At 42.7% G+C, this 13733-nt stretch overlaps 1 protein-coding gene across 4 annotated transcripts in view; it reads right to left on the bottom strand.

The window, feature by feature from the left end:
- Nucleotides 1–963: 963 nt before the first annotated feature.
- The window catches only part of LOC137185716 (SPRY domain-containing SOCS box protein 4-like), a 45818-nt gene continuing 33048 nt past the window's right edge, over nt 964–13733 (bottom strand). For 3 of the 4 annotated variants that reach the window (XM_067594040.1, XM_067594042.1, XM_067594041.1), the window contains one exon: nt 964–2313. In XM_067594040.1, the coding sequence (XP_067450141.1) occupies nt 2186–2313 (128 nt within the window). In that variant the 3' untranslated portion in view covers nt 964–2185. The remainder of the gene's footprint in view (nt 2314–13733) is intronic. The other variant, XR_010928902.1, reaches the window with a different exon arrangement.

Raw genomic sequence — 13733 nt, 5'->3', positions numbered from 1 at the left:
CATTATTTAAGTCCATCTTGTGCAATAGACACTTTTTGTTATTATTATAGCATTAAATGGCCATCAATAATGCTGCGTTAGTGCAGGTCATCTCCCTCTCACACACAGCTAAAAGCACAGACAGATTATGATATTTATCAACACAGGCTGCTTTCTGCTGTGCAACATTAATGGATTTTCTGTTGGCGGTGCCAGGGAAAGCCATGCTGAGCTGAACTTTGATCACACAACAGGCTTTGTTCTGTGTTCAAAGTCTGCCCTGCGATGGGGAATCCAGTTTAAAGCCAACTCGTTTCAACTTTACACCAAAACCAGCATCTGGGACTTTGACAGCAGCAAAGGATTCTCCATCAGAGCAGAGCTTGTTGCAAGGCTTGATGTGGTGTAATTTGTGTTTCCAAAAATGACATCAGTGTTGATAAAGTAACATTTATAATGCATCACTAAAATAACACAAAGGGGAAATTAAAGGAATAACTTTGATAGATTGGGATATTTACTTTCTTGCCCAAAGTTACAAAACCATTTTCATATGGTAAATATGAAGCTAGCGCTGGCAGACAATTAGCTTAGCTTAGCTTAGCAGAAAGACTGGAACAAAATCCACCAAGAAGTCACTACCTCAAAAAAACCACAACAGTTTTTTTCAGATTAAACAAATGAGATATAACGTGAGTTTTAGAGCTGATAGGCATATTTTTGTTAACTTTGGACAGAACCAGGCTAGCTGTTTCCCCCTGTTTCCAGTCTTTGTGCTAAACTAAGCTAATGGTCTCATGGCTCTAGTTTATAATTTAACATACAGACATGAGAGTGACATCAGTCTTCTCATCTAACTCTCAGCAAGAAAGCGAGCAAGCACGTCTCCCAAAACTATTCCTTAAAGATACTAAGACATCGGATGTATACATCTACTGACATGAAAGTTCATGATAATCAAAGAGCACACGTAGTGAGGCAGTGTGAGTTTAGCTGAGTTTATTCTTATTCACATTTAAAAGATTCTCATGGCAGCACATTCTTCCACCTATACCTGCGAGACATCCTGCCCCCCCCAAACAAATCTCAAAATCCATAGAAAAAAAAGAACGTTAAAAAAAATCTCATCATAAGATAATTTTCTAAAGTAAATCAGGGATTAAAAACCCACATGAGTGTAAGACGGTGCAAGAAAAAGATAGAAAAGCAGCATTTAAAACTTTGAAGGGGGGAAAGAACTGTCTTTTGATAATGCAGAAGTGTCATGTGCTTCTTTGTGTGTGTGTGTGCACACACTGTCTCAGAACAGGCACATAAGCAGTCCAAGACCTTCAGATCAATCTCTATCAGCGTTACAGGAGCTGGAGAGCCGATAAACAACGGGCGCAGTCCTTCGAGTTCACCGAACCTGATGGAGGCTTAAATCAAACAAGAGAGACACATACACAGAGAGAGAGAGAGAGAGAGAGAGAGAGAGAGAGAGAGGAGCTGGCAGGAGGGGATTCAAAATGTTCAAAAACAGATTGGGATTGTGTTATTTAGCCTCTATGTGGGAACTGCCTGCTTGTCAGTGAGCTGTTTTCTTACTACAGACAGTGAGGTCTTTGTTTCTGCACACTCGTGACACACACATACATGCAGTGTATGTAATTCATGTGCGATACAGTGTGTACACACGGACCAAAATAGAAAAAGAAAAGAAAAAAAAAACATTCAAAGCAGTGTGTGTGTGGCGGGGATTTGAGTTTGTGTGGACTTAAGTCTCTCACTCTCTCTCTCTCTCTCCCTCCCTCTGTCTCTCTCTCTCTCTCCCACAGCATTTACGGTCTTTCAAACTGAAGACATGTAGATTGACTTTGTGATTTACAGGAAACTGGATTGCAATATTCTCACTGCCTTCATGTGATGCATCAGCTCCTCTACAGTCGTCCGTCCAGGAAAAGACAGCAGTCAGAAATAAACAAACAAAAAAAAACGAAACAAAACAAAAAAAAAAAGCTGAAAACCAGGAGATAAAAACATCCAAACCCCAAACTGGTGTAAACAGAACCCCTTGCAGCGCCATCTTCACCGCCTGTTCTCAGTCAATGTCATCGTCCCCGTCCACAGCAGATGTCTCACGGTTTATGATTAAGTTCAGTTTCGAGGCTGGTTACTGTAATAAGAAATGGGCCTCAGTTTCTTTCCCATCTGTATGTGTGCCTGGTCACTGGTACTGGAGGTAGTTCTTGAGAGTCTGCGGCAGTGGGAGTGTGTCGATGTGATGGATGCGCTCCCTGCCCAGAGCCAGACGAGCTACTCGCCTGCACAGGTCCATGAGGGGGAGGGGCTCCGCTGTGAGGGACGAGAGGGAGAGAGAGAGATCGTTAGGGTCCGACCGGTGAGTAACAAGCTGCAAGTGTGTCAACAGACTCTGGATCTGATTTAGCTTGTTTACACTTCAAACTGATTTATACACCTGAGTCAAAGTGTTGGTAAAGTAGTGGACACCTCAAAATGTATCATCTCCTACACGTCTCTGCACACAGTAGTGTTCACTGAAGTGAAAACAACTAGAAATACTGCCTCTGCCAACCAGTCAAGTTGTAGTTTACGTTCATGTCTTTCCAGACTCATGTTTGTAGTGAAGACTTTGAGGGAATTTAATAAAATCACCACAGTTTCAAGGTGGGCACCAAGATAAGTGTCATCAATTCACTATCTGACCAAATGTGAAATATAGTCACAATCTCTCCTTCTGTTGCTGAGCTATGGTGTTGAATAACGGCCAGAAAAGTGTTTTTGCAGAACATTATGATGTCACAGTGAAGTTGACTTTTGACCTTCTGACCTTTTGGACATAAAAAACAACACTCTAACCTACTAAACATTTGTGTGAGACTTTGTAATAATTAGCAGATAGATTCTTGACTCATGGTCAAAAATGTGTTTTGTGAGGTTACAGTGACTTTAAACCACCAAATTCTAATCAGTTCATTCTGAAGTTGTTTGTGCCAAATTTGAAGAAATTCCTTCAAGGCATTCCTGAGATATCATGTTCTCAAGAATGGAACAGAGGGACGGACAACCTGAAAACATCATGCTTCCGGCCACAGCTGTAGCTGCCGTGCAGGCATAAAAAGGCTTCTCACTTTCACTAATTCAAGACAGACTTGTATTTCATCATTTATCTGTTATTTAACTAAATAACTCCCACTTCTGGGAAACAGTGATCAACATGTTTCACGATTTTCTGACATTTTATGGACCAAACAACAAGTTGATTAATTGAGAAAATAATCAACAGATTAATCGATGATGAAAAGAATCGTTACTTGATAGAACATGTTTCCCCTGTACACCTGCATCACTAGCATACACACTCAAATCAATTTCTCCTTTACTCACACAGACTATAAAGCAGGTTGCCCCCATTAATATTCACATCCTTGAAAACTGACAGCGACTGACACGTGTTACTCATCCATGATGACTCTGACTGTCTTATAACACTTTTCCAGGACTGTCAGGATAATTATAGATGAATGAATGCTTGCTTTATTTGCATATTTAACATTTAGTGCAGTGTTTCCCCTACCATTACCTTGGAGGGATGGCCTGCCCCTCCCCTGCAACCAGGCACTTAAGCCCTCCAGAAACCTGGGGAAAACCCTGCATGCCCACCCTTGGGGGGGGCCCCACCACCCCCTGAAAAAAAAAATCCTGCAGTGACATAGACTAAAGGTGTTTGCGATGAGTGGATCTACATATTGTGCAGTTTCATTTTTCAGCAGTAGACTTACTTTAATTAAATTCCATCACTCTGGATGCACAGCAAGTGTAAAGAGAAGCAGCAGCAAACCATATTAAAATATTTACACAGACAGGTCATCACTGTTGTCAATGTGTGCCAGTGTAACAAGGCAACTTCCCTCCCACCGATGTTGGAGGTAGGTGATGTCTGTGTATGTCAGACAGACTCTTAACTGCTGGCCCTTCATGGATGTCAAACTGCTCCACCTGGAGGGACCATCTGGTAGAGCTGAATCCCTGCTGTTCAGAGTCCACTTACACACTGTGTGAAGGACGTGAGCGGGGGCATTTACACTTGCATGCAAACATGATACACTTGTTGACAGGGGTAAAGATTAAAAAGAAAAGTTTGCTGTAGCTTCTATAAACTAGTCTGATTGTTGTCTGTTGAATAGCTGTTTAACCAGACTCAATGCTCTATTAATGATTTATTGTCTGTTCGGTCTACAGGCAGCATCTCTTCAACATTACTGTGTACTCTGTTTACTCTTCTTTCCTAATCACACTTTAATATGATGGTGATAGTTTGTTCTTTATGTTGATGCAGTTCATATTTCTGAGCAATAAATAATTATCCAATTATTTGGATGTTTATTTTAATAATCATAGTTAAATAAATGTGCTACTGCAGACGGAGTGGTTGTTTAAAATCCGTAGTGTTAATGCATCTCATGTCTGACTCTCTAACATGTAAAAACAACAGACATGCATGCCAATTCAAATAAGCCACCTCTGTGACTGATTGAGCTGCTTCTCTCCACAGTCTATTAAAAGTGCACCACATTACCACAAACCGAGGCCCCCTACCAAACAAATATGAGGCGAGTACACGACGTCTAGTCCGATGTGTGTTCACGGACTGGAGCTGGCCGAGGCGCACATTCACACATTCCTCTGGGTATGAACTGCTGCCCTTGTGGTTACATGACCACTGGATGGCTAAAGGAAACAGTTTCATCGACTCAGCTCACACATCAAGATCCTAATGAAAAGCTGATGCATGCACAAGTCTCCTGTTAACGTCTCTGTTTGAATCGATGATGATGAACCTTCTCAATAGTGGATCTGTTTTTAGAAAGAAAAAAAAAAAAATCCCCATGCTCTGCTTCGACTGAACTTTTGCAGGAACCTCTCGGTGAATTCCTTTGCTGTGGTCTGGTGAGTGACCTTTGAAACAGCAGCGACGGGGAAATAATGAAATCCACCAGTGAGCAGCAGCTGACAGGGTGGAAAGAAAGGAGTGCTGCTATCTGAATTTATTTAACTGCCATGTTCTTAATGAAAAGCCTTTGTAAGAGTGCCCTGGGGACATGTGGCAGAGTGTGGATTCATCTACATGGTAAGCGCCCATATCAGAAAAGACATGTTGACCTCTGACGGGATACAGACATGGTGCGGTGACCTGTGCAGTGGGATTGGACGGCTGATAAATCTTGGCAAGACGATCACATCACCTCCTTCCAACATCTTATTAGCCTTTATCTGCAAAGGCGGGTTCATGCTTTAGCGCACCAGCTTACAAGATTAGGAGCTCAGACCCACACGACTGGTAGTACGATCACATCTCCATTCATCCTGCACCTTGTGACCGTCTGAACACTGCTCTAATTAATAAGGACCCTGAGATCGCAGAGTCTTGGTGCACATGGAGCCTCTGTGGAACCGAGGCCCTCCCCCAAGAGATGGATGTACTTTCCGTCAGGCCTAACAGCACCTATCAATCATCTTCCTCACCAGCACAGCCCCCGCATATAATCCAGTCTATCCTCACCAGCACAGCCCCCGCATATAGATAGTTTCCATAGTAACCAGTTCCTCACACCGCTGCTGTGTGATGTCACTGTACTGGGAGTGTATTGTCATGCATAAGCTAGTGGATGTTTCTGAGTGCTGCCTGTAGTATTGCTAATTTAAATGTTCAGCCCACAGCAACAAGTACTGCTGTTTGTGATTTCTATTGCAAACCCCCCCCCCCCAATAAAAAACTAGTGTGAACAGCTCTAATATGTTAAAAAAAAACTTTTACCCTAATATTTTACTTTAGCACATGTATCACTGCAAAATAACAAGCTTTATCAAAGACTTTCCCCCAAAACAAGACAACTGCACGTTCCTCCAAATTACAGCCAAAATATCATCACTGGAATTGGACAAGAATTATTAAGCTACAGGGTACATAACATCTTGGAATGCTAATAGATTTTACTCTGAGCATATGCTAATTGTCAAGCGTGTTAACACAGAGTGAAAGAGGGCACATTGAAAACTCCTACACAAATAAGAATATTTACATTTATTTCTATCAGCAGCCATATAATACTTAACTTCTCCTCCAGTATTGTACCTCTAACATTATAACACCTGCCTGGATCATCAGCGACAAGATAAAAAAAAAAAAAGAGTTAATTATCACTTTGAGTGCATTGCTGAAGTGAACATGACTGCTTGTGGTACCACCTGCGGAGCAGAAGTTTGATGCTACCATAGGCACTAACACTCTGACAGTGTTCTCCTGAGGGAGGTGATGACGTGATAGTGCTACAAACTTGCTGGAAACCAGCCCAATCCCTGCTGGCACAAGCTGGTTTCCGTGGTAAGGGTTGCCTGGGGTGACAAGTGGTCCTGTCAGACAGCGGTGAAGACAGAGGGGCGACAGGAAGCACACTCTCCTCCAACAGGAACAGCAAGTACAAAGTGGTCCAAGTTGTGGTTAAAAAGCCGTTACAGACTAGCGCTCAAATAAGAAGCATTTCATTAAGACTTCACGTGTAGCTGTCCTACCTCATGAATTAAAAGTTCACCAGAACTACAATAACCCCCTTTTTCCCCCTCAATGATTCACTATGAGCTCAGTTACGTTTGTTATTAGTGAATACTACTGTAAACACATGGCAAAACTGTGAAACTATAAAAAGGATGTGATGCACTGACTCATATCAGCATTATAAATAATCACAAATTCCTCTGTGTAATGGCTCCGTTCATTCAGTTCAAGTGAACCTTTGGGGTATTTTTTTCTTTCCAAAGGAACTCTAACACTACCTTCTTGACATATACAGCATATAATTGAATATTTACATTGCATGCACATTGTAAGCCCACAAAATGATGAACACTGACGCCAAAGTCTGTGCCTATTTAAAGCAGTCTGCATGTCATCTTTCACACATGAAAACCCAGAATGACTTTTAAACACAATCAGAAGGAACAGGCAGGTTTAATAATTAATCCATGCTAATTAGCTGGAGGCATTTCAGCGAGGTGAACGGTGGAGCTCTGCTTTCTTCTCTCTCTCTCCGATCCTTTATATATCTGTCCATAACTGCACTCTCCCTTTTCCTCTCCAGCGTTCAAGTCTTCAACTTTTTTTTTTTTTTTGTAAAGGCCAGGGACTAGTTTTTGACAGATTTATGGCACACTAAAGAGGAGATGGAGTGTGGGAAAAGTGTGGTTAAGGTCGACTGAATGCCTGATGTACCGTTAGACTACAGAGGACCGCAGGCTGGAAGGCGCGCGCACCTCCCTAACACTTAATTGAGAACAAAGTAAAGGAAGGGGAGGTAAATTTTGGGACAATGGCGCGTCAGTTAGTCTGCCCTCACTGAGGTGAGACAGTAAATATGCACTCCCAATCCCCTCCTCCACACACACACACGCACACACACACACACACACACACACACACACACACTCGCCCCTGCAGCCCAGGATGATGCCAATAAATCTGGGCATATGTGTGCACTGGATATACATCAGCTCACCATGAGACGACACGACCCAGTTATGTCCTATTTAGAAGTGAGGGTTAGGACAAGCCTGTCTTTTTGGCTCACATGTTCCAATTTACTGTTCATTTAACTCCACCCCCCCCCTTCTCCCTACATTCCCTTCGTTACCAGAGCTATACCTAAGTAACAGACATACAGGAAAGGGTGCTGACTCCCCGCTGTGCTTATCCAACAGATTAGCATAAAACTGTTGGGGCTGTCTGACCTAGTTTTAACATGAAGGGTGTATGTGTCTACGTAAACTGCCCTTAAGGTGCGGACACGTCTCCAGCCTTGCAGTGTTGTTCACCGACAGGTCAAAGGGGAAAACAGGGAGGAGAGGAGTGAATATATTTAGGGATAGACAGAATTAGACTAGTGATGTGATAAAGCAGGAAACTGGAGCAGAAACAGTGAGGTGGAGCGGAGGGAGAACGCGATAGAGCAAACAGTCACTCTATATCTAATTTAATTGGAAACGCAGGTGTCCAAATTGAATCGTCCACTCAGAGTGGAAACCAATTGCTCAATGAACTAGTCAGAAGCCAACCCGAATTCCTTCCACTGACAATATCTGACTTCCTATTACCTAACACGGCCAAGCTAGCGAGTTCCAGACGGGAGCGCAGCACTGCTGTCAATTTGGTCTCAGCCTTTTTGTGGTGCTCTCTCACTGCGCTCAGGAAATAAGAGGCCACGCAGACAAAGATAAAGATAAAGAGATAAAGAGCATGACTGTAATACTAGAATGCACTGATAAACAGCACGCACAAATGCATACCACTCAACAACATCTGTACGCACAAATACTGGCTGTGAAAATAGTGACAGCTCTCCAGCAGCAGTAGCATATATCTCAGTACTTTCAGTTTGACCATGTTCATATAAAACAAAGGAAAATATCTTCAACTGTGGTATTTTCCAAGAGTTTCATTCTGGTTTTCTCCAAACCAAACACTACTCCTTTTTTCCTGGCTGTTTTACTATCCCTTTCCTTTATTTTACTGAATGGTTGGACAGTAAAAACAACTGCTTGGGTGTGTTGTTAGAAAAGAAAACTTGAAAATTCCTGTCCACTGAGTAGTAAAACGCGACAGGCCAGTATTGTTTAGGCAGTAACGGAGCATACTGGATAAATTCAAGTGGGCTAAAAAAAAAATAAACATGAAAAATCTACAATTATCCCTTCAACACACCAGACTTTGTTCATTTCACTCTCTGATGGGTTGTAAAACAATGAGATGAGGGTTAGGCGGTGTGATAGCACTGCAATCTATCATGTTCCACGACCAAACCTATCTGTCCAGAGAGGGTTCAACAAGGTTACACACTGAACATCAAAACAGGTGATGGGAAACATCATCATCATCAGACAGTTCTGACTGGATATGAACATAGACAAAAAGAATCACTGAACACTACCTGCTCAGCAGTACAGTTTAACAGTTAGAGAGACAGATATTTCCCTCAGGCGTTGGTAGAGACCAAATACAGGACTAAAAAAAAAGAGTGAATATCGGCCTTCTATTCATCAGGTGGGAAGAGACTTAGATAATGTAGCTCTGTAACTGCTGGATGTGTAAGTAACCAACTGTTTGCTAAGAGAGTCAACATATCAACTCAAAAGATGACAAAATGGCCAAAAAATACCAGTTATTGCAGGTTTAGGCCTGTCTGAAGAACAGAACACTGTAGTCCAATGCACGTGTTGCATTTTATTCATAAATATGATCAAAAACAGCATCATGACCAGACTGGCTAGTCTTCTGCAAACCAGTTCCCTAATTGATGCAGATCTCAACTCAAGTTACAACCTGCATCTGTGCTGTGAACACTGCTAACACATCTGAACTGCAGACAGATAGAAGGAAGACGTCCCGTTCTCATCGGGGCAAGACCTTGGCCAACGAATTTGCGTGCAAGCTGCCTGGTCAACAATTAACCGCCCACCTATCCACCAAAAAGTCAGCTTAACAGTTTCCACAGCAACTTGCCACCATGATGGGGTGTGTAAACACTGAAAGAAAGGATTAGTGTTGAAAAGCATGAGAAGGAAAAGGAGAAAGACAGAAAGGAGAGCAGGAGGGAGGAGATGAAACACAATGAGAGCTGGAGTCAAATAGGGTTCATTTGCAAAAGGGGAGGGTAGTCATGTCAGCAGAGTGTGTGAAACGCTCCTCTTCTCTGGTCTGTCTCGTTCAGGTGTAAATGAGTTTGGCTCAGCTTGTTGCCATTAGGCTGGCTGGGCCACTGTGGTGCAATGAGGCTTGTTGTGGCGGAGAGAAAAAGATTTCCTTCCAAGGATAGAAAGAGGACAACGGCAACTTCATCATTTTGTACTTAGAGATGTTTGCAAGGCGGAGGTATGAAAACTGATAGAAATCTCTCAGTAGAATTGGCTCTCAAGTGTCTTGAGGACTGTTGGCCAAAAGACCAAAGTGTTCAGTGAAACGTAGGAAGGATGAGAAATCATGCATTAATGCAGGGTATTAAGCAGGGGAGCATACAAATGTTTATTAACAAAACATTAGTTTCACGGAAAAGAAATGCTGCCAAGTATAAATATCAGACCACTGCTAACTGTAGCCTCAGTTTGTACCTCTCACAGAGCTGCTGGCAGCGTTAGCGAACCTGATAAGAGACAACAGAGAGGCGACGTCATGCTACTAACCCAAAGATTTATTCCTTTTGTGCAATAGAAAACACAAACACATGACCCGCCGATTACCAACTGTGCTATATTCAGAGCTTTACAAGATATTCAAGGCTGACAAATGGCAACGGTAGACTAAACATTAATATGACAAACAGAAGGGCTATGGGTACATATTAATAGTCCCCTACAGACATACTCACACCAGAGAGCCTCTTGTAGAGCTGCTAGCTCAGCTACAACACAGGTACCACACTGAAACTTTCACAAATGTGCTTCTAGTGACTGTTAAAGCTCCAGCGGAGTCTCTGTGTTTCCAGCTTGGACGAGAGTCAGACAGCAGCTGTTCATGGACGGTCATTTTACTTGTATTTCTCCTTCGTTGTCACCTACAATTTCTGTCCATCTGATTGTCACCAGTCTGTTCAGTGACTTAATAAGGAGGTGGAGGGTAGTGGTGCTCTGGTAGTAGTAAGTCAAAATAGCTGAATCAATTCAGAGCGGTCGTATGTTTAAAAAAATATATCGATACTTGACCAGTGTAACTTATTGCAGGTGAAAATATCACAATATGTTGCAATATCAATTTTGCTGTCCCACCCCTAGAATTAAGAGACAAGGAGAGAGAAGTATAATCTCTTCTCACTTCCTAGGGAGTAAGAGATGGAGAATAAAAGAGCTTATGCAAGAGGGAGAAGGAGAGAAAAAAAAAAAAAACGTGATAAGACTACAAGAAAAGTGAAAGACCAGGAAAGTGAAGAAAAAGTCAATCTTCTTTGAGTTCCTTTAAGAGGATGCACAAAAGCTTCATGTGGGAACAGGGGAGCGCTGCTATCTCCATGCATAAATATTGATGCTTCCATTCTTCTCTACATTACACCCAGATATGCCTTATGCCTGATATCATACAGCCATCTCTCGTGCATTCTGTCAGAACGCTGAAGCTCTTTGAAGATTCATAGCTTCAACTGAAATGATATACGTTGTCTGCACTGAGTAAAAAGAATACAAATATGTTTATTAACATATCAGTAGTCTATCATCTTTGATGTCTACACAAAAAAACCCCCAAAAAACAAGTGATTGATGTGAGCTCAGGCTCATAAGTCAGCACCGGTTCCATTAGCAAACTCTGTTTTGCCATTTCCAAGATTCATTAGTTGAGCAAAAAAACAGGCTGATCAAAGAATTCATTGTACTTCTCATGAGTGCGCTGCCTTACCACCCAACATACTTCAATCTCAAAATGAGATAATCTCCCTTCCATCACATTACAGTTTATCAGGTCTAACTGCAGGGCATCTGCAGAATAGAAAGTAGAGAAGTGAAATCTGATCACAACTTGACAGTTGAGACATTTATTACATGTTCATGTTGCAACTTGATTCTAAATCCTCATTTATTTTTAACGTCTGAAACATCCGAACATGACTAATATCTGATACCAGCTGATGTGTGAGAGAACAATAACAGTGGCTGAGACGCTCTTTTTGTAGCATGTTGCCGTGTCATCACATATTGTGCACTCAACGGCCATTATCACAAGTTTCCAGAGAAAAACGGTTTTTACTTTAGAAGCACCCAGTTCTATCTCTGGTGTCTTGGGGACAGAAAGACTGGAAATCAAACTGCTGGGAGCATTTTGCTTATCAAGTTGTTTTGGAGGTTAAGCAAACAATTGCTAGAACTTCTGGTAAAAGGTGACAAATACTGTGGCAAAATTTCATGAACTAAAAGCGACAAATGACAGATTTTGTACTGTACAATGTTTTCATAGACCACAAATATAGGTCAATCTACATCATGTGCATACAGGCGGCTTAACTACATACATACACACACACGCGCGCACACACACACCCCTAACCCAACATTCCCCACAAAGCAAGGCCAGACGCTGAGCTCAGAGGCACACTGGGACATCCTCCAGAATTCCTCCTCTACTGGCTCCTGTCCGCCAGCACACATAACACACACACATGGCTCGCAGCCATGGACATGGTGTTCATGCCTCACTGTCGGGAACGCCCCCAGCCTGGCTTTGGGTCTTTGTGCAACATGCAGGCTAGAGACAGAGAAAGGGAGGGAGGGAGGACCGAGGGGCTATTATACACTCTGAGGGGCAGTCATGATTGAGATGACTAATTGTTGGGACAATGACATTTAACAGAAGGCAGGGCTGACACACACGCACGCACACTCTGATCTTGACGGTGTCCTCGGAACAATGGTGAAACAGATATTCCCATGACATCAGAATGGGATACAGATTTCTTGTTTTGCTGTCTCAGTGCGTGGAAGAATTTGAAGATGACTGCACGAAGACTGGGGAGAGTGCTAAAAGGACAGAGGGGAAGCAGGCTAGAAATAGTACACATGGCATGTTTAAGCTGCTTCCTATTGGTAAACAAAGCAGCAGTCCCTCTCATTGTGGGCTTTTTATAGACTAGTGCACACAGAAATGTGCACTGAATGCTCTCTGAAGAAACTGCGCTAAATGACAAATCTGCAAGGAAAGCCTTCTCCATCTTGCCTTATACCCAATATATTCATGGAGAGCCAAGCCCAGGTGCAAGCATTTGAAAATGAGCCACACCAGTACTGCTTAAGAGTGTTGAAACTGTAAATTCCCCCATATTTCACACACTAGTGCAGTGCCTGTTCAAAACGTGCCTGTGCAGAACAGGCTGATTGCTTGGCCTCCGGTATTGCTGCTTCAGTGCATAGGAAAATGAATACTGTTGATGCGAGGTGTGAATGACTATATACCCCGACAACATGAAAGAAACTGACATGCTATTATACACAGGTGTTATAAATAATAACTACTCTAACAGTAGATAAATGTTCTTTTCTTATTTTAAGTAAAATAAGGGCTGCATTTAAAAATAAAACACATAACAGAGAGCTTTTGAAAAAAATGTGCATCTGAAAACAAAGCGGATCGATCATACTGAGCTTTTACATTGTTCATTTTCTGTGCCTTTAGGGCTGCTGCAATAACTGCAATATTGCAATATTGACAAGCTATAGACAAGCCAACCGCTTGTCATCCACTGCAAGCGCTTCATGAGGTTAGGCCCTTCTTGTTTTACACATCAATGCACGTGTATTCAATGTTTGGCGACTCCCCCGATCTGGTCCGTCTCTGGCAGCTCCCCCGTTCCAGTCACTGCAGAGTATCCCACCTGCCGCGCGGCGTCTCGCACGCTGAATTCTCACTTGTGGGGCTCCACAGAGCCTCGCTCATGCCTCCCGCAGCTACCATCCAGGATAACAAGCTAACCTGCCGCCCAGCCCTCATAACAGAGCTGGGTTTGGTATGAGCTGACTGAGGGGGGGGGGGTGGGTCCTGATGCTTTGTAGGTGAAAAACACATCTTGTATGAATATTTTGTCTCGGTTATGTGGTCAAACTCTCCCGGATCACCGCACGGCCGAGCAGGCTGCCATTTAACCCGCGAGGTAGAGTAGTTTTCCACCAGGGGACTCGACTGTAGGCCAACAGTGCCACAACACGATTTAAAGTGTTTTCCACGTTCG

The sequence above is a fragment of the Thunnus thynnus genome, chromosome 7 (genome assembly GCF_963924715.1).
Source record: "Thunnus thynnus chromosome 7, fThuThy2.1, whole genome shotgun sequence".
Lineage (NCBI taxonomy): Eukaryota > Metazoa > Chordata > Actinopteri > Scombriformes > Scombridae > Thunnus > Thunnus thynnus.
Note: the sequence above shows the minus strand (reverse complement) of the source record. Positions and strands in the feature narration are given on the sequence as shown.